Source organism: Copadichromis virginalis, linkage group LG9, assembly GCF_057382275.1.
Source record: "Copadichromis virginalis isolate Kocher_CV1m ecotype Utaka linkage group LG9, C_Virginalis_male_GT1.1, whole genome shotgun sequence".
Taxonomy (NCBI): domain Eukaryota; kingdom Metazoa; phylum Chordata; class Actinopteri; order Cichliformes; family Cichlidae; genus Copadichromis; species Copadichromis virginalis.
The window spans coordinates 34458461-34479726 of NC_140626.1; the positions used below are offsets into that span (position 1 = coordinate 34458461).

The window sequence follows — 21266 nt, forward strand, 5'->3', positions numbered from 1 at the left end:
TGCTGCTCGACCGCCGTGTTTATATACCGAGAAGTTTATAACTATGTCTCAGTCCATCAACCTGTTTTCAGGATTTTTGTCTCACACATCAAAATCAGTGATCATTGTTTAACTATGTGAACTCAGGCCTGTGTAAGTATCCGAGTACTGACCAGTTCAAATATAAAGAAAGTAAAGACGTCCTGTTACGGCAGAAGATTATCAGAATGTTATTTGTTTGAATTTCACTGCAACATAAAGCATGCAGAAAACCTTTAACACTAAAATATAGAAAATGTTGTTTTCATGTCATTTTCATGCTGGACTGAGTGAATCTCACAGGCTGCAGCACAAACACAAAAATATCAGAAGTTTGAACTCGAGTCTGCAGATGGTGCTCGGATTTATGTTCATTTCAAGACCCGCTGCTCTGGCAGAGGCTGATGCTTCAGGTTAAAATGCACTAATCACAGTTATCCTCTAGATATATGTTGGGAAAGTATTTGATAAATGAAATTAAAAGCTGACTGCATTCATTATAAACATTCAAGCTTTTTGCCATAAAAACGAGCCGCTCCAAAATCCTGCAGCTGGACTGTAACCGGGAGCAAACTGGAATCATTTCATGGAAAAAGGAAACTTTCAGAGCTGCGCACATCAACCCTGCAGTCTGACCACGCCACTGATCTGTGACACGAGGAACTGAAGCCCAGACCTGCAGCTCCGTCACGGAGAACATCTGGTTGTAGGAGGAACTGAAGCCAAACACCAGCTTCAAGTGGGATCTGAACCTCTGAGAGGAGGCCCAGAGTTACCCAGCTGAGCCGGCTCACGCCGACCGAGCCTGTCGCGCACTAATGAAGAGCTGATCTGACTCTGAAGTGTGAAACATGGCTGCGTGTTTGAGCTCAAACACAGAAAAATGACTCAGTGAAACTCTGAATCCAGACCAACAGATAAGGGGGAGTTTACTTAAGCTGAACTTGAACCTCAGACCCTCATAGCTGTGACCCTTCTCCAAACCTGCTGAGCCGCTCGCCTGTGTCCACAGCGGTGTGGAGGTCCCACTGTGGCAGTGGTGGGAACCATTACAAACTCACTTTCTAGAAACAAGAAGCTGAAAGCTGGATTTGAACCTTCAACCTCTGCTCAGAGCCTCAAACTGATCTGCTCTGATGATGACCCTGACTGAAGCAGGCGGCTCTTGATTGGTCCAATCTGTGTAGAAGAAGACTGAAATGATGCAGGCAACGCCCACTTTAATGTGAGCGCGACAGACGGCGCGTTTGAGAGTCTGAACCGCCTCCTGCAGCTAATTTCCCTCGGGATGAATAAAGGATTCTGATTCTGATTCTGATTCTGATGGAGAAGCTTCTATGTGGACGATCTGCACACAAACACACACAACACAAAACTAACACACATGGAAACAGAAATAACGGCCTCAACAAAGGTTGTTGGGTCCAAATAAAGCACGATGAAACATTTATGTATGAAAGAAACTCTAAATGCAACCAAAGCACAAAAGTCCTGCTGAAATAAATCAGGATGAATCTCACACTGAAGAAAAACAGAAAGACTTCGGCTTCCAGCGTCACTTTTATTTGTTTCAAAGGACACATCGAGTAAAACGACAAAACTTGACATCCTGAACATGAGCAGCTTCATTTTTAATCAGGTCACAAAAATCAAACAGTTTCATTACACTGTGACGTCACACCAAGCCCAAGCGTGACAGAAAATGCACTCAGCAGTTAATCCATCTATTCTTCAAATCAAGAGCTGGAGTCCAAGAGCGGATAGTTGGGTTACCTGTAAAAACTGTCAGCAGTTTAAAGCGTCCTCTGAGAGAAACATCTGGAACTGTCTCTAAACACATCAAAGGCTCAGTGTCAGAGGTCGGTTTAAAAAAAGGCACTAAAGGTTTAAAACCAAGGAAACAGAGGTGAGGCGTGCTGGGCCTGCAGCCTGAGACTAACTCAGCTTCACTGATCTGAGCACGGGACAGAGAGAGACAGGTGCCCAGCAGCTGGTTTACGCAGGGGTGGAGAGGTTTTACGCAGAGATGGAGAGGTTTACGCAGAGATGGAGAGGTTTTACGCAGAGATGGAGAGGTTTATGCACGGCTCAGGGGACGTGGAAGGCGGCGCTGACAAAGGGCGCGTGGCCGGGCACGCAGCGGTACCTGACGGTGTAGTTCTGCCCCTCGTTGTTGTCCCAGAACTCCCCCTCCTCGCACTTCAGGTAAACGGCGAGGTGCACGGCGGAGCCGGGGTCTGCGAGCGGCGGGATGTACACGGTGAAGGCGAAGCGCTCCCCCACCAAACCCGGCTCGTTCGCAGCCACGGGCACCGCTTGCGCGTCCATGTGGGACAGCCAGCCGTTGAAGGTGTACCTCACTCCGACCTCCTTGCCGGCGCAGCCGCTCAAGACCCGCACGTGCCCCCGCACGTCCAGCTGCGTGGCGGCGAGCCTCTCTAGGCAGACCCGGTGCCGCTGGACTCTCCGCTCCGTGTCCCGGAGCTCCGGGAGGTCCGGGAGGTCCGCGCGCAGGCCGGCGGCGAAGCTGTGGCACAGGCTGCTCAGGAGGTCCTGCTGCTCCAGGGGGAAGCTCCTGTGCCGGGACAGGACCTTGCTGGGGATCTGCGGCTCTTCCAGGGAGCTGAAGTGCTTCACTCGGGCCAGGCTCAGCCCCATGGAGTCCGCGAACTTCACGCGCTTCCTGCCCTCCTCCGCTCCGTGGGGTCCGTTCAGCAGCGCCGGGTACGCCGGCAGGGACTTTGCTCTCCTCCGGTCCCGAATGAACCTCTCCAGCTGAGACGCGTCCAGCTCGTCGTCCAGGTCTTCCTCATCCGCCCCCTCCTCCTCCTCCTCCTGCTTCATTCCGTTCTCCGTGGGCTCTCCGCCGGCGTGGATCTGAGGGGGTGAGCGGGACATGGGTGCCCGGCAGCCAGGCGGCCTGTGAGCTGCGGGCGGGTCCGGAGTCCGGCAGCTTGTATAGAGCCCCCCGCCCCCTGTGACAGCAGAGCGCGTGCAGTCCTCGGGGCGTAGCAGCTGTCACAGAGACGGGCGCGACGTCACGTAACAGACCGTCAACCTTCACCTGTTTGTGCACAAAGAACAAAACAACAACACAGACCCTCTGACGCGCGAGGCTCCGCCCACAAACACCTTATCCAGCAGTCTCTGGACACACACACACACACACACACACATACCTGTCTGACGTCATGTGGCTCAGTCAGCAGCACTGTTACATAACAGTTGTGAGCGTGCGCAGAGGATATTATTGGACCACAGGCAGACCTCAGAGGTTCGTGGAAGTGGTGGAGGTCACGATGAGTGGGGCAGCTCTCTGGGGCAGAGCGGGTCATCATCACTTGGCAGGTCGATGATTCGATCCCCGGCTCCTCCGCTCTGAACCCTGGATGTGTGTGAGCGTTACAGGCACAGGGGAAAAGCCGGTGGGAGGTGAGGAACACCTGACCGGTCATTTCTTCATTAGCTGTGTGTCCTGATCGAACCCTCTGAGCTCTGAGGCAGATCCTGGTGTGATGGTGCTGCTCCAGCAGAACTCTGGCTGGTGCCGGAGGTTCGGTCTCCAAACGAACCAATCACAGTTGCCGGAAGGCTGAGGTCACCTGACCAGGGACAGAAAAAACAGTGGAGTTGCCTGAATCCTCTGTGGCGGCCAGTTGTGGCCCCAGAGCCACATGTTTGACACCATAAAGTTTAAAAGAGGTGAAAGCTGCTCGATGAGGTCACGGAGAGCTGAAGTCCAGCTGGTCCCGCTCTGTTATGTAACGACGCTCCACGTGACTCCACAGCTGCGTCATCCAGACGGCCAAAACAAACACGTGACATCATCACCACCATCATCCTGACATCATCCCATCGTTACCTTATTAGGAAGAGCAAACATGGAGGATTTAACCTCGTGTTTAGCTTCGCCACAAATCTCTCTGATCATTTCCACAGGCTGCAGGAGGAGGAGCCTGTGGAAGTGATCACGTCTGTTTCTATAGCGTTACACGCTTCGATTGACATTAGACGGTCAGATCATTAACTGGATCTTTCTGTGTTCAGATGAGCTCCTGAGGGTTTTTAATGCTCTGAGCCTCTTTACCTCACAGGAGGTCACCAGGTCATCCTGCAGCTCTGCAGAAACGCTGACAAAGCCAGGGCTCGGTTCCCGCTTGGGATGAGGTTAACGGGGTCAGGTGGGGGCTCGAGGCTGAGTGTCCAGTTTGGTGTGCTGTGGACTGGGTGGCAGAGACAGCAGAGGTCCTGTTGTTCATCACAGAGTCATCAGTTCCTTCATATTTCAGAGTTAGAGTGACAGTAAGCTTAAGATCAACCATAGTTTAAGAACAGACAGTATTTATGAATGGATGAGAGATTTTAAAGAGAGGTATGAAGATGACACAAGAACTGATCAGAGGAACAGGTCTGATGGAGAGATGGACCCACATCATGCTCAGTGTGTAGAAGGAGGTCCAATAGTGAGAGTCTGCAGCCATCTGTGAAGCACGACGGAGGCTCTGTCATGGCTTCACTCGAGTCTACACGCTGCCGGGGCAGTAAACGCTCACCTGGATAGAAACTCTGTCCGAGCCCGGACCTCAGCATGACTGTGGGATCATCCTCACAGAGAACAGAACAACAGAAACATCCAAAGAAGAGCTCCGAGTGTCCTTCCAGAGGCCCGGAGATCCTCACAGCTCAGAGGTCAGACGGAGCTGCAGACTCTTCTCCTGTCAGGATGTTTAGAAACTTTAAATAATGCTTCAGTTTTCGGATCAACTCAGGTAAACAGATTCAGAACGACTTCCTCACAGCTGCACAGGTTAGTGATGTGTTGGTCGCGAACGAAACGGCTCTTAGAGCCGGATCTTTGACGTGAACGACGCGAGCCGGCTCCTTATCGCGAGCCGTGGTTTTTTTTTTCTTTCTCTCTCTCTCTCGCACTTTTTTCCCGCTTCACTCCGCACGCGAGCCTTGTGCTTTACACTGGGCAGAGGGGGGAGGGGCGGTAGTTACACAGAGTAGCACAGGAACAGAGCGGAGAGAGAGAAAGAGAAAGAGCCAGGGACAACAACGTCACATTAGAAAGGTATAGTAATCATCCACAACTATTTTCAGTAGCAGATGATGAAAGATTCAGAAAGTTTATTCATGCAGGTCCATATGACAGAGAATATGCATGTTCTTTTAGTTTTCATATTTTAATTTATATTTAATTGTGTTGTGGTTTGCAGTGTTTTGTGTTGTTTCACTTTAAATTTGTTGAAAAGGAAAAAGCTGAAAATGTAAATAGTTAAAAGTTGAAATGTAAATAGTTGGTTTTTGTATTATATGATTTATTTATTACATTTTATGTGGAGTGAATAAATAAAAGTATATTTACGGTGGCCCCTACAGACAAAACACATACAAACTCAAAACACGTACAAAAGACAACAGAAGTGCTCCAGGATGCTAGGGGGCAGTGGTGAGCTTTTGTTACCTCATGGCTACACAAGCCAGGAAGTACCAATGACCGGATATGGTGTGTGGTAGTAACAGGTAAATGAACTTTTGCTTAATTGCTTAATTAAAGCAACAAAACAACCTGAAGAGCCGGTTGGGAGCCGAAATAGCCGGCTCTATTTAGTGAGTCGAGCCGAAAGAGTCGGTTCTCTAAAAAGAGCCGGAAATCCCATCACTAGTACAGGTGTATTTAGCGCTGTGACATACTCCCCCACGTTTTCCCGACTGCAGGACTGCGTCACCGGTTTGTTTACTATCCCCAGGAGTGACGCAGCTGTTACATAATGGAGTCTGACTGAGCTCGCGCAGTCACACCGGCGCGTGGCTCTGTTGTTGTTGTTGTTGTTGTTGTGCGCACGCAGGTGTTTACGCGACAGCAGCTGATGTGAGAACAGCGCACGCGCTCTGCTGTCATCGTGGGGCGGGAGTCTGAAGACAGGTGGAGACAAGACCAGCGCGAGGACTCCTACCGGATACGAGCCTCGGCACCCGGGCAACAGCTCTCCTCCACAGACCCGTGAAAGTGCCACGGAGAGAGGGATGGAGGAGCAAGAGGAGGAGGAAGACCTGGAGGACGAGCTGGACGCGTCTCAGCTAGAGAGGTTCTTGAAGGACGGGAGGAGAGCAAAGTCCCTGCCGGCCTGCCCGGGAGGAGCCCACGGAGCGGAGGAGGGCAGGAAGCGCGTGAAGTTCGCGGACTCCATGGGGCTGAGCCTGGCCCGAGTGAAGCACTTCAGCTCCCTGGAAGAGCCGCAGATCCCCAGCAAGGTCCTGTCCCGGCACAAGAGCTTCCCCCTGGAGCAGCGGGACCTCCTGAGCAGCCTGTGCCACAACTTCGCCGCCGGCTTGCACGCGGACCTCCCGGAGCTCCGGGACACGGAGCGGAGAGTCCGGCGGCTCCGGGTCTGTCTGGAACGGCTCGTCGCGACGCAGCTGGACGTGCGGGGGCACGTGCGGGTCCTGAGCGGCTGCGCCACCGGGAAGGAGGTCGGAGTGAGGTACACCTTCAACGGCTGGCTGTCCCACATGGACGCGCAGGCGGTGCCCGTGGCTGCCGTCGAGCCGGGTTTGGTGGGGGAGCGCTTCGCCTTCACCGTGTACATCCCGCCCCTCGCAGACCCCGGCTCCGCCGTGCACCTCGCCGTTTACCTGAAGTGCGAGGAGGGGGAGTTCTGGGACAACAACGAGGGGCAGAACTACACCGTCAGGTACCGCTGAGTGCCCGGCCTTTGTCAGCGCCGCCTTCCACGTCCCCTGAGCCGTGCGTAAAACCTCTCCATCCTGCGTAAAACCTCTGTATTTAAAGCTGTCCGTTCGTCGCAAAGCTCCTTCCTCGCTTCTGTCTCTGACCTTCAGCTCTGGTGTCCTGCTCTCTCTGGCTCACTGTGCTCAGTTCCTGAGGTCAGGACGCGTCAAAGTTTCAGATGTCACAGCAGGAAAAATGAAATCCTGGCAGAGAAGTTTCAACTTTTCTTTTTAACTGTGACGTGGACACTGCTCACTGATGGACAGTAAAGATTCCTGAATGTTGTCACATGATTCATGTTTAGTAAAAGTAACTGAATCACTTTGGCTGTTTGCCTGCTTCTCGTGACGTCATCACGCGCCGCACTGTAAAACGATGCTGAGCCGAACAGGAAGCAGATTCTGACATGTTGAAGGAGTGTGAGAGGAGTGAGCCTGTCCTCTGCCTTCGAAGCCAGATGTTTCCTCTGTGGTGTTTTTAAAGCTCCAGATGTTTTCAGTGGTGATGCCGTGTCCTCTTCAGCCTGGATTGGTCTGATTGGAGGGTGGTGGCGTGGATGCAGAGAGGAGGTTCCCTCCTGAGCCCATCAACCACAGAACCAGGTCCGACTGTAGAGCAGCGCTGCCTGAACACCAGCAGCGGTCAGTACTGGGTTCTTCTAATAAGAGGAACAACAAGTTCTTTATCATTTTATGGGAACCGTTCTCACGTTGCTGGGCAGAGGTGAAGAACCTGTCTCCGCCTCCACTCTGGGAGGATTTTTCTACAGCAGCATGTCAGTGAGGAGCTCATCACTGCTTCTCTTTTCTCTTACTGAACTTTTTAAAAGTTTAAAATCAGTAAAATATCAACATTTATGCAATAATTATGCAAAAGATATTTATAAGCTTAAGCTGGGTCTTTGTTACCTGACGCAGGAACAAATACTCCTGTTGTAGTCAATGGTTGTTTGACCTCTGTGACCTCAGGACCTGTGAGCATGAATGAAAGAGGAGCTGAGGAGCACTACAATGACCTCCTTGAGTTTCTCAGAGTAAAGCTGGAGCTCTCAGACGCTCTGTTGCTACAGCAACCTCACAGCAGCCATGTTATTGGTCACATGATGTCATTAAAAAGGCTCCAATAGCACAAACACGGCCCAGAGGTCCTGTGCTGAGCCTCTGCTGGATGTTAGAGGAACTGCAGGTACTTTCAGCTGGAGGGTGGGGGTGTATGGACGAGCCCGGGGTTCAGGCTCATCACAGAGGTCACAGCTGAGCCTGCAGCTACATGCTAAATGATGTCACACAGTCTGGTGATGGTAGAGCGAGGCGTGCACGTCGCTGTGTAGCTCCTGCAGCAGAGTCTGCAAACTGAAATCAGCAGGTGCAGCCGCACTGACTGAAGCAAGTATTAATCTTTGCTTTCAGCTGTTTTGTCACAGATTTGTGAAATGATTTTTGAAAGAGCTCACGGATCCGGGTGCGACGCTGTAACAGGAAGCCCTCGTTGGGGTTCCAACAGGGGTTCCAACAGGTTGTGAAATTTCTTCACTGCCAGATTTTCCACAACCAACCGTCAGCAGTATCACTGCAAAGTGGAGACATGAAGGTGCAGCACAGTGAGTGGAAGTCCCCAACCCTCCATCACCGCAGCGTCCACACAAGCCGCTCAGCAGCAGCTGCGCCTCAGCTGCCGTACGACACGTACTTTTAAAGCAAGCATGTTTTATAGCGTTATTTTATATCCTGGTCACATACAAGGTTCTGGTAGCTGATTGGCCAGACTGTCCTGTAGCCATTTTCTCACTTTGGCTCCACTGTACAAGCCGACACGTGTTTCTGTCATTGGATGGTTTCTCTACACCTCAGTGAGTCTGGAGCACATGAAGTCTGCGTCTGCACAGAAAGCTGTAACAACCCTTCACATCCTCCAGTGGACCAGACTGGAGCCATTACCAGGCCATTCCCTGCTCCCAGACCTTATGTTTGACACCTCTGTTTTACAGCACGACAGCACGTGTGTGTGTGTGTGTGTGTGTGTGTGTGTGCGTTTCATGAGCATCTCGTTTACCTTTAAACCTGCAGCCTCTGAGCGGCGCAGCCTGTAGTTGGTCTATTTCGCCTCTAGGTGGCAGCATTTGTCCTTTTCACCTCCCTCTGTGGGCGCATTCACTTCCATAAACTGTTTTTATTTTCATGGCACACATTTAGTTTCTGTCCAAATGATCTCCTCGTGTCCTTCTTGTGTTGTTTTTAGGTTCCCGAGCGCGTGACGGCGTGTGGCTGCGCGTCCTCCATGTGGCGCTGCAGAGCTGTCAGTTTATCAGTGCAGCTGCTTCCTCTCAGCCTCCATCTCTGAACGCTGATGAGCTCCAACCTCTCTGCTTCAGCCCAGAGGAATCCCAGCATTTCAACAGGAAGCGACACTTCAAAATAAAAGCCGCAGCCTTTTATAACTGAGAATGATTTAAAGTTGTGTTTTCTGACCTTACCTGTATTTCTACACGTTCATCCTCCAAACCATTTAAATATGTTTCTGTTTCGATTATCCTGCATCCACCATTTCCCACATTCCACAAAACCCTCAAACAACTCTTTCCTGTGACCTCGTGTGACCTTCTGATGTGTTCCCACCACGATTTAATGAACAAGTACAGCAGGTGTAAGACGATCAACGAGCATCTGGTTGTTTGTTCCCATGATGGAGAACAGGTCTGACACTCCCAGGTTAGGATTGGAGCCACACCCATCCTTCCAGGTCGCTGCGCTCGGTCAATCGGCTTCAGCTGAGACCACAGCGGGCGCTGTTTCTGAGAGTGATCCACGAGCTGAAGCACCGACGCTGACCGGAGACGTACCTGTACAAGAGGAAGCCGAGGAAGAAGCAGACGGATGGGATCGTAGAGAAGAAGAGTGCGGCGATGACTCTGCTCTCTGAACTTCAGTGAAAACCACGAAAGCAGCAGACCTGAAACACCCCGAGCTGGAACGGCTTTCTGTGACCCGTCGCCCACGAGGTGACGGAGAGTTGAATGTTTGTGTGACAATAACTGCGTGCTTCTCCTCTGCTGATTTACAGTTGGATGTTTTTTGCTCCAGACGACGAGCTTGAGGATGATGATGAAACTTTTCTCTACTGAACACAACGTCCAGATAAACACAGAACTTTAGGGGAATCCTGGTGTTTTTTCTGCCATTTAGTGCCGGTCACATGACCCGATCATGTCTCTGTAAATCAGGACTCAAACGGCCGTGACTACGACTGGACGAGCAGAAGCTGCGCGATCCCACGGACGCTGCTGCTCGTCTGGAGATCCTTGACTCCGTCACATCCATCACAGCTGCTGCTTTTCTTTAAACAAGGCCTCGTGTTCGTCATCTGGCCTCGCAAAGGCACTTTGAATAAATCTCAGCTGGACAAACTCGACGTCTGAATGTTTTTATTCGATAATTTCCTGCAAACACAGCAGCACGAAATAAAAAATGGCAGTAAATCTGACCTCGACTGCGTGTAGACTGTACGTAGAAGATGGACGTGTGCGTCGGTCTGAATGAGTCGGCTGCGTGTAGCAGCCAGTCTCTCTTTTTAACCTCAGTAAAATCTGCCTGATGGTCTCAGTCGCAGGTTTTAGTCGTTTAGATTTTGTCCCAATTCAGGGTCAAATGATTTAGGGTGTGGCTACTCTGTGATTGACAGCGACCAGCTCTTTCTTACGCCAACATCCTGCTCCTCGTCCGCCGGGTCATACTTCCTGTCCTGGAAAAGCTTTAATAATGACGCCTGTGAGTGAGCTCCAAAGGCTCCGTTTACCACACTTTTTCTACTTTTGGGTCTCTCTGATGTCACAGAGAGGAACTTATACGGTCACCTAAGGAACAGGAGCTCCACCCACCTGTTGTTCAAACCAGCCAATCAGAATAAAGCTAGTTGAAGGTATTTTTCACCACCAGGGGGCAGTGTTAAGATAGAGGATGTGTTCACGTTTTTTTTAATTTGACTACGAAAAAAATGGTGGAAATGAGCAGAATAGGTCCACTTTAACAGGTGAGTGTCATGGCGGCTGTGACGTCACATGACGCAGTCACATGACGCGTCGTTAGCTGCTTACTGCATGTTTAAATTTTTATTTACATTCGGTTACAAACATATAAAAAGTTTAAATTATACACCCGCTGCATTTCTACACAATTTCAGAGCATGAGGATTCGCTGCGGCGCCCGTTGTCACGGTGAATTCAACAATGTAAATTACTTCATTAACATAATGCCACATCATTGGTTGATAGGTTAATCAGCATGAAATGAATTACAGGGTCATTACTGGCGTAGAGTCGGTGATCCTAGAACAGACGCTCCTGCGGGGGTGTGTCTATTTGGTCAGGTGGTCCGCAGCCGCCGCTCGTCTGCTCTAAAAACGCCACCCAACGCTGGGAGGAGGAGCCATGGCAACCTCTCACTGCTATTGGCTGTCAATCAGACGTCGGTGCTTGCTGGTGACATCACATCAGTGTGTGATGACATCACTCAGAGGAGTACATGTTGTATATCACCGTGACGATGACTGCAACCAGAGCGGGGACCAGCATGTTCGACCACCAGCTGCAGGACAGACGCACAGTTAGTGGTGCACACAAACCCACTCTGTGTGTGTGTCTGTGTGTGTGTCTGTGTGTGTGTGTGTGTGTCTGTGTGTGTCTGTGTGTGTCTGTGCGTGTCTGTGTGTGTCTGTGCGTGTGTGTGTGTGTGTGTCTGTGTGTGTCTGTGTGTGTGTCTGTGTGTGTGTCTGTGTGTCTGTGTGTGTGTGTGTGTGTCTGTGTGTGTGTCTGTGTGTCTGTGCGTGTGTGTGTGTGTGTCTGTGTGTGTGTCTGTGTGTGTGTGTGTGTGTGTGTGTGTGTCTGTGCGTGTCTGTGTGCGTGTGTGTGTCTGTGCGTGTCTGTGTGCGTGTGTGTGTCTGTGTGTGTCTGTGCGTGTCTGTGTCTGTGTGCGTGTCTGTGTGTGCGTGTCTGTGCGTGTCTGTGTGCGTGTGTGTGTCTGTGTGCGTGTGTGTGTCTGTGCGTGTCTGTGTGTGTGTGTGTGTCTGTGTGTGCGTGCGTGTGTCTGTGCGTGTGTGCGTGTGTCTGTGCGTGTCTGTGTGTGTCTGTGTGCGCGTGGCTCACCTGGGCTCTTCCTTCACAGTGGTCACCAGTGTTTCCTGTAAAACACAAAAAGAGTCAGTCCCGTGGCTACATCGCTGTTTACAATAAACCCATCAAAGGGTCAAAGGTCACTGTGATAAATACACCAGGGGGCGCTCTCGAGCTCGCCCAGAATGAGCTGCACAACGTGAACTTTGGCAAGTGTTCATCTTGTTTTTGAAAGAAGAGCTCGACATCGTGACGCGCTGCTTCGTCTGCACCTGTGGAGCTTCCTGTTGGGCTTTAGCCACGCCCCCTAACATCTGCCAGAGTTATCGGTCCAAATTCATGGGCTGCATCCTCCTGAGGACGCATTTGTAGACCGATTACGTCACAGCGACGCGCCGAAGGCTGTCCGAATTCGTAGACTCCTCCGAATGCAGCCGACAAATGCGTCCTGCTTTTCCCTGAATTTGAAGGATGGGTCGGGTGTGTCCTTCGTGGCCTACCATATCCCAGAATTCATAGTGCGGCCCAGCAAAAGTTTTAAAATTACTCATACTAATCTTTCTGGGTCACAAAATAAACTTTTAACATATTTTCAGGCGAGAAAGTAGTTGTGTAAACATCAAATATCTGCTCGGTTTATCAAGATATCGCATATTTGCAAAAGTGCTTCAACGTTTTCGGAGGCGTCTGCTACCCACCAGCTCGACAGCTAGCCGGGAGCTCGAGGGTCACTGGAGCCGCCGAGAACGGCACAACTCCGGCACATCATGTTCAGATCACCGCGGACTTTCACTGCTCGGGTTAAACAACTTAGACAACCTAAAAATGTTGTTGTTTGGCTTTATTAATCCCCCGGGTGGTTTTCACACAGCTGAATAAACGTCAAACAGAAAACTGATTAAACAGAAGTGTGAGACGGTCGAGAGTTTACTCCAGTGTCCTGTTATATTTTAGACAGCAAGGAGCAGACGGCGAGTTTATTAACTCCACCGAGACAGCGGTGACGCAGATCAGAAGGCTGGACCGTCACATTTCACAGCCGTTTACTTCCGACCTTCTGAGGACCCGGCCTTCACGGTCTACGTGGGCCGGGTCCTCAGGAGGATGCAGCCTATGAATTTGGACACGACAATCCTTTGGAAATCGGTGCCATGGAACCCTTAACTAACCAATCAGCACGCATTAGCGTTATCCTGGTGCTTTCTGGGGAAAATCAGCTTGTTCTTGTCGTATGTGAGCAGCTCTCCTCAGACCGTCACCTCTTTACATCGTCTCAGTTTAAACGACATGTTTCTGTGATCTGCTGTGATTAAAGTTGTGGCGTGGGTGTGGTGTGGGTGTGGTCTCTGGCCGTCTGCAGAGGAGGGCTGACGCAGTGAGCTCCCGGGGCGGCGCAGGGGCGGGTGAAGAGGTGTGCTGGGCTGTGATTGTGACTCTTTATATGTTCACAGTGACAGTCGGAGGGGGAGGAGAGTGGGAGCGTCTGTGTCCCAGTGCAAAACGAAAACCACAAAAAGCTCTGCTGTCATCACTCGAGTGCAGCGTCTGCAAACGCCCCAAACATGCGATCAGCTCAGTCCGACTGAAACGGCTTCACTCACCTCAGGCTGGGAGAGCTTGTGTCTGTCCTCCTGCACACAGAAACACAGAGATGACACAGGCAGCACCTCCCACAGTGCAGTCAAGTCTCACACACACACACACACACACACACACACACACACACACAGACTCAGACTCTCACACACACACACACACACACACACACAAACACACACACACACACACACACAGACTCACACACACACACACACAGACTCACACACACACAGACTCAGACTCACACACACACACACACAGACTCACACACACACAGACTCAGACTCTCACACACACACACACACACACACACACACAGACTCACACACACACACACACAGACTCACACACACACAGACTCACACACACAGACTCAGACTCTCACACACACACACACACACACACACACACACACACACACAGACTCAGACTCTCACACACACACACACACACACACACACAGACTCACACACACACACACACACAGACACACACACAGACTCACACACACACACACACACACACACACACACACACAGACTCACACACACACACACACACACACACACACACACACACACACACACAGACTCACACACACACACACACACAGACTCACACACACACACACACTCACAGACTCAGACTCTCACACACACACACACACACACACACACAGACACACACACACACACACAGACACACACACACACACACACACGCACACACAGACTCACACACACACACACACACACACACAGACACACACACACACACACACACACACACACACTCACAGACTCACACACACACACACACACACACACACACTCACAGACTCACACACACACACACACACACTCACAGACTCACACACACACACACACACACACACACACACACACACACACACACACACAGACTCACACACACACACACACACACACACACACACAGACACACACACACACACACACACACACACTCACCGGGTGCACCTCTCCGATCACCATGCTGCTGGCCATCTCTCGGGCGTCGGTGGAGTGTCCGACGTCCTCGAAGCTCTCCGTGGCGTTTCCTCCGGCCTGCTCCCTCAGCACCTCCTCTCCTCCGGGGTGCTGACACCACAAACACACACAGAGCCGTCAGTTCACCTCCTCACGCACACATTCACACTTTTAAACACACAATTTCTAACCAGTCACTCGTTAAAGTCGAGGCTAAACACAAATCCTCACATTGCTTTAGGTTCCGGTTGCGGTCGGCACGGTAACACGCTGTGACAGGCCCACGTGCACGCTCGCAGTAACACCGATGCTGGTCGCCCTCATCAAACAGAGGCGTGCGTGTCCCTCTCTGCCACGAGAAGCCGTCACAGTCGCAGAGGCTGTGAGTCAGTCACGCCGCTGCAGCTGCAGAGCCAGTTTCAGCGCTGCATGGTGCAATCAGGCTGCCCACATGCAGGCTGGGGAAACATGGCAGACATGACGTGCAGCTCGCCTCTGTCGGGGCGCCTTACAGGACCACAGCTGATGACACGCTGTAAACCTCTCTACACATGAGTTACGTTTGGGACCAGACGTCGACATGGACTGAGACTCGCCCGCGGCCTGTGATTGGACCGTCCTCCCCATCGCCTCTTTGTCTTTACCTGCGTCTCATTAATGAATGATTCACAGGTTCGCTCTGACCTGCAGTGAACCACGGCACTCGGCTCACCTCTGGACAGCTGCTATAAAACAGCTGGATCCAGAAATCGCTGCTGAGCATGTCTTTGAACTCTGAGTGAACCGGAGCAGCGAGACGAGTCGAGAGGCCTCGATCTGTTCGCTGACTGTTGGCCAACACACCCTGAACTCTGTACAAGGAGACGCCATTCATTCAGATAAGCTGTGACCAGGGAGGAGCCGAGCAGCCCGAGGGCCAGGCTGTTAGTCATAACCAAGCAAGGCAACTTTATTTGTATAGCACACTTTCAGCACCAGGCAATTCAAAGTGCTTTAGGGGCGACCGTGGCTCAGGGGGTTGGGAAGCGTATCTGTAACCGGAAGGTCGCCGGTTCGATCCCCGAGCTCTCTGTCCTGGTTGTTGTGTCCTTGGGCAAGACATTTTACCCTACCGCCTACTGGTGTTGGCCAGAGGGGCCAATGGCGCGATATGGCAGCCTGGCTTCTGTCAGTCTGCCCCAGAGTAGCTGTGGCTACAACCGTAGCTGCCTCCACCAGTGTGTGAATGTGAGAGTGACTGAATAGTGGTATTGTAAAGCGCTTTGGGTGCCTTGAAAAGCGCTATATAAATCCACTATTATTACGTGATTAAAGTGATAAAAGAAAGCATTTGTAATAAACCAATAACCAAGAAAATCATTTGTATGAAAATTAAAACAAACAGGTAGAGAGCCATAACAGGATCAGTTACTCATAAGCAAGTCTGAATAAGTAAGTTTTAATTTTACACTTAAAAGAGCTTTGCATGCTCCTGATAGTTCCAGATGTGAGGAGCATCTCCTGCTTCGCCAGGTTTAGTTCTGGTTCTGGGGACGGTCAGTAAACGAGAGCTGGAGGACCCGACTGATCCATGACAGCAGATCTCTAATGCACTCTGGTGCTAACCCATTCAAAGATTTATAAACTTACAGTTTAAGATTTTCTTCACACAAAACCAAAAACAAAATTCATATTAATTGTAACAGTTTATAACCAGTTGAAGCCTAATTACCCAGGGATGAGTAATGGATAATTAAAAGGAAAAACCTGCGTGTTGGGAAGCATTCATGTAACAAAGTGTTCTGCAGGTTCCCTCTGTGGTGGCCATCTTGTTTCCCCAGTAAAGAGGAGGCCTGCCTCAATTGCAGCTCTTTTATAGGCCAGTCTGTATTGAGAAGGCGTGGTCTTTAGAGTATTTGTGCATGATGTCGGCAAGAGACAATAAAACAATTACTTCAGTTAAGATAGAGTGAAGTCTGATGTTTCCCTCACCGCGGCCTCTGCGTAACACTGTGACTCACTAATCTGACCTTTGTGAAGACATTTGCTAATCATTAGACTTCTAACCACAACCCATGAAATGATGGACACAATATTCACAGATCAGTCCTTAATGATTAGCAGCAGTTAGCTTTGTTACGGTAAAACTTTCAATTGTATAAATTATTGTACTTTTGCAGTATTTAAAACCAGATCCTGAGGATATGAAGCCTCCTTTGTTCTAGTCACCAACATGGACTAGCGCTAGCTAACGTTAGCTTAGTCTGCTAATCGCTAACATCAATGAACGGAGGAAACTCCCCATAAAAATAAAAAATAAATGACTTCAGGGGAGATTGTTTTTAATAAGAGAGGAAACACACTCAGGTTAGCTAGCTGGCTGTTAGGGTTTGGAAGTTAGCCACTTTTGGGCTTTTTATTGATCCTCAGAACAAAGCGTGAGCTGGCTTTCTCTGGCTGATGATTGTTTTGGTTGTGAGCCGATTGTCACATTTGCCCGTAGCTTGCATGGAAGACACTGACTTCTCTGCTAACACTGGCTAACTGCTCGCTGAGCGCTGCTGAAACCTGAAACTGTGACACAAACTGGAAGTTGAGAACGTTTACTGTCAAAGTAAAAGCTCCACCGCAGTGCTGCGGCCGCCATGTTTCAAAGGGTTTGTTTGTCATGTTTCCAGATGCAGCGTCTGTTACATTACAGGTGACACAGCAGTCTGCAAGCCTAGCGACCAAAGAAATCACAAGTAAGTGGTTGGTGAATACATTTTTTCCCTAGCAACCAGTAGTTTCCAGGCAGTCAATGTCTGGCCTTCAGGTCTGCCAGCACCCTCTGGCCAACCAGTTGGAGAATAATCATTTTCTCCCAGTGACCTGAGGTTGGCAGATGGTTGCAGACTGGTCCCTAGACCTTTAGTCTCTACACTGTTACATGTCCAAATCATTAACATCATGTGACTAGCTGTCATGTGACCACAAAACCTCATAAGTCTGCAGGAAGTAAAAAGAGGGACCACCCGGGGCATGCTCATTGTCTCATCATTCAAAGCAAACATGGACAGCTGTGCAGCATGTAACTGATGCTCACCTCATCAACTCCAATCAGCTCTGCTATCCAGTGCTTATATCTGCATGTAAAGGGTGTGAACACTTCCACCAGTGGATCCAGTTTCCTGGATATTTCTGATTTGGATCAAAAACTTCCTGCTGTTCATCTTTAATTGAACAATTCCTCACATATGCTGACGTCTCCAGGATTAAATTAACAATGAAAACACATCTGGTTTAGATCTGAAGTGAGTCAGAGCCAGTTATCTCTCTTTGTGTAGTCACATGTTATAAACCCAGCCCCCCCATAGCTGCATCACTGCAGCCTGCCAATGATTCACCAGAGTCTGCAGCACAAAGCCAGAGAGCAAACTGTGGCAGAGTTCATCCAGTGAATCAGCAGAAAACTGAAGCCTGACGATATCTGAAAGCAGAGGGACGGTGTAAAGCTGAGCGGAGGTGGAGGTGAAGTAGGGCTGAACGATTATGGAAAATAATCTAATTGCGATTTTTTGCCCCAATATTGCGATTGCGATGCGATATGCGATTATTTTTTAAGGTCTTTGTCTTCTGTATTATTAAACAAAGACAAGCAATACATCATATAGTATGGCCAATACTATATTACATTAATTTTAAACCGTTCTTTCCTGGAAGACAGACCTCTGTTATGATGACATGAGGTGATGCATGAATTGATGACTGACATTTTTATTTTACTTCTTCAATCACAACAGTATATTTGAACATACACAATAGTTTATTTTTAGCTTACAAACATCTGAGCATAAAGTGCTGACAAGGAACCCTGGTGTAAACATTAAAATGAAAGTCAGTACAATGTGCATATTGCAGAAATATACATAAACAAAATCAGTGGCTTTACCACACTCAGTTTTTCGACATCTGTGAACTACTAGACAGTCATTCAATTAAAAAATAATATTAAATAAATAAAACTAATAAATAAAAAATACACACATCTTACTGATCTCTGCAGTCAGTAACATTACACATAAAGTGCAAACATAATAGCAATTGTATAAACACACACACAAACACGCCTTTAAAATTTAAAGGCGTGAAATTGGACGGTCTAGCCTTCTGATTAGCGTCACCGCTGTCTCGGTGGAGTTTAATAAACTCGGCCGTCTGCTTCTTGCTATCTAAAATATAACCAGACACTGGTGTAAATTCTCGACTGTCTCATACTTCTGTTTAATCAGTTTTCTGTTTGACGTTTAGTCAGCTGTGTGAAAACCAAGGAGGAACCCACCCGGGGGATTAATAAAGTTTTATTTTATCTAATCTAATAACTTTAATCTCAGCCAAACCGATTTACTCACGAACAAACAAAACACTGAAAAAAGCCCAACAATAACATTTTTAGGTTGTCTAAGTGACTTATATATTACGTTTAACCCGAGCAGCGAAACTCCGCGGTGATCTGAAAATGATGTGCCGGGAGTTGTGCCGTTCTCGGCCGCATCAGTAACCCTCGAGCTCCCGGCTAGCTGTCGAGCTGGTGGGTAGCAGACGCCTCTGAAAACGTCGAAGCACTTTTGCAAATATGGGATATCTTGATAAACCGAGCAGATATTTGATGTTTACACAACTACTTTCTCGCCTGAAAATATGTTAAAAGTTTATTTTGTGACCCAGAAAGATTAGTATGAGTAATTTTAAAACTTAGTAGCGGCCGCCATTGCTGGAAACTGGAGTTTGGCTGGGCCGCGCTATGAATTCTGGGATATGGTAGTAATTTGGACAGCCTTCGGCGCGTCGCTGTGACGTAATCGGTCTACAAATGCGGCCTCAGGAGGATGCAGCCCATGAATTGTATAATATAATCGCAGTATAATCGCAGCCTTTGCGGTTAGAAAATTGCACTTGATCATGTCGCGATATTATCGCAAATGCGATATATCGTTCAGCCCTAAGGTGAAGGGTCGTGGGGCTGACGCTTTGTGTGCAGCAGTCACATTTGCTGCATGCAAACTGAAACGATCCATGTTTACGGCCTTAGATCGCTCTGTGCTTCAGAGCAGCACGTTAAACCTGCAATAAACCTGCACACAGACGGCCAGGTACCACTTCATTATATCAACCATCACACCTTTTCTAGACCAATCAGAGGCAGTCGGACGCATTTATTCATTCATATGTTCAAAGAGGCCAAACCTGCCTGAGCCTGGTTGGAAGTTTCTTCCTGTTAAAAGGAAGTTCTTCCTTCCCACTGTTGCCATGTGCTGCATACAGGGTCATCTCTCTAACACTACTAAACTGGTCTAAAACTTTTATTTAAATGTTGCAGGTACCCAGAGTAACTTCACCTTAACTTAATCAAAATCAGTCAGCTCAACAATCGGAACAGAAAATTCTAATAATAATAATAATGGATTGGATTTATAAAGCGCTTTACAATGCCACTATTCATTCACTCTCACATTCACACACTGGTGGAGGCAGCTACAGTTGTAGCCACAGCTGCCCTGGGGCAGACTGACAGAAGCCAGGCTGCCATATCGCACCATCGGCCCCTCTGGCCAACACCAGTAGGTGGTAGGGTAAAGTGTCTTGCCCAAGGACACAACGACCAGGACAGAGAGCCCAGGTATCGAACCGGCAACCTTCCGGTTACAGATATGCTTCCCAAACCCCTGAGCCATATATTGATCAACTGGAAAAAAAAGTCCTTTCAGGTTTATAGTTTAATGTTTAAAAATGTAAATCTGCCAAAATGTTTTAATTAAAATTTTACATACATTATTTTATTATACTTTTTATTATTATGAAATATGTTTTTGTTGTTTTATTCCCATTTTTGTTCCAGTGAAACAAAGAAATCATCACTAAATGTCCCAACATCAGCAAACATTAGGTACAGACAGGCATTGGTCAGTGAAGCTGGTGTCTGGCCAGTTTAAAGGCTTTTAATCAATGCAAAGATCAATACCATCATTTATTGTCACTAAATCGTTTTTGATCAGAAATTGAAACTGTTGAAGATCAATTACATTTTTGACAATTTCCCAATAAAACACGATCAGTTTAAAAAAGAAAAGTCCAGGATTGACTCGTTCAGCCTGACAGTCCCACTGAACACAGACATCCAGTTTCTAATCAATAATCCTATCCATCTATGTCCAGAGTCTTTTGGTATTTCTGGGCTTCCATAGACCACAAAACCCAAACAAATCCGGTCTCCGTTGTAGCGGAGACACCTGCCCTGATTCGGATACTTCCCATCTGACCTTTGACTTATTGTTTAAGTTGGCCGGGTTCCTCTGGGGCCCTTCCTGGGACCCCTGCGATTCTGAGAAGGCTCCAGTCTGTACTGTGAAACTACAAGCTGCTAAGGATGCATCCAAAAGCGGTTTGGTTGGATTTTTCTCCCTCTCAGTTCAGGGTGTCTAGTTTCCTCATTTCCTGTTTTGGCTGATTTCCACACACACATAATACCGCCGCACTCCCACCACCCTCACCACCCAGACACCGAGCTCACCTCCTCCAGAAACTTGGTCACATCGTAGACTTTGTTGTGGATGATGATCCACGTCGATTTGAAGGAGTTCTGCTTCTCTATCTCTGCCAGTCTGTAGTATTTCACTGCCTCGGAGCTTTTCTTCTCTTCACCCATCTGTGCGACGCTGTGCGAGCGAGTTCTGAGGGCTGAGCAGCCTGTCCGAGGTTATATAATCGCAGCGAGGGTGTCAAGACAGTGAGTCCACAAAAACACACCGACATTTACCCCAGAGAGAGTCCACGCTAACTTCCA

At 48.9% G+C, this 21266-nt stretch overlaps 3 protein-coding genes across 4 annotated transcripts; 1 reads left to right on the forward strand and 2 right to left on the reverse strand.

Moving 5' to 3' along the window:
- Positions 1 to 1565: 1565 nt before the first annotated feature.
- On the reverse strand, positions 1566 to 3117 carry LOC146702378 (protein phosphatase 1 regulatory subunit 3G-like). Its single transcript, XM_085469140.1, has one exon. It carries the CDS (start codon positions 2914 to 2916, stop codon positions 2107 to 2109), a length of 810 nt encoding a protein of 269 aa, XP_085325266.1. The 5' UTR covers positions 2917 to 3117; the 3' UTR covers positions 1566 to 2106.
- Positions 3118 to 5564: 2447 nt separating this feature from the next.
- LOC146702379 (protein phosphatase 1 regulatory subunit 3G-like) lies at positions 5565 to 10162 on the forward strand. 2 transcript variants are annotated; one of them, XM_085469142.1, is made up of 2 exons: positions 5565 to 6716; positions 8993 to 10162. In XM_085469142.1, the coding sequence occupies exons 1-2, from the start codon at positions 6049 to 6051 to the stop codon at positions 9006 to 9008; spliced, it is 684 nt and encodes a 227-aa protein (XP_085325268.1). In that variant the 5' UTR covers positions 5565 to 6048; the 3' UTR covers positions 9009 to 10162. The 2 variants fall into 2 exon arrangements, with proteins under 2 accessions (XP_085325268.1, XP_085325269.1); XM_085469143.1 differs by having other exon boundaries at positions 5566 to 6769.
- Positions 10163 to 10844: 682 nt separating this feature from the next.
- cyb5a (cytochrome b5 type A (microsomal)) lies at positions 10845 to 21235 on the reverse strand. The gene is made up of 5 exons (XM_085469155.1): positions 20994 to 21235; positions 14447 to 14575; positions 13460 to 13489; positions 11892 to 11926; positions 10845 to 11334 (listed from the first exon to the last, which is right to left on the reverse strand). The coding sequence occupies exons 1-5, from the start codon at positions 21126 to 21128 to the stop codon at positions 11256 to 11258; spliced, it is 408 nt and encodes a 135-aa protein (XP_085325281.1). The 5' UTR covers positions 21129 to 21235; the 3' UTR covers positions 10845 to 11255.
- Positions 21236 to 21266: the final 31 nt, after the last annotated feature.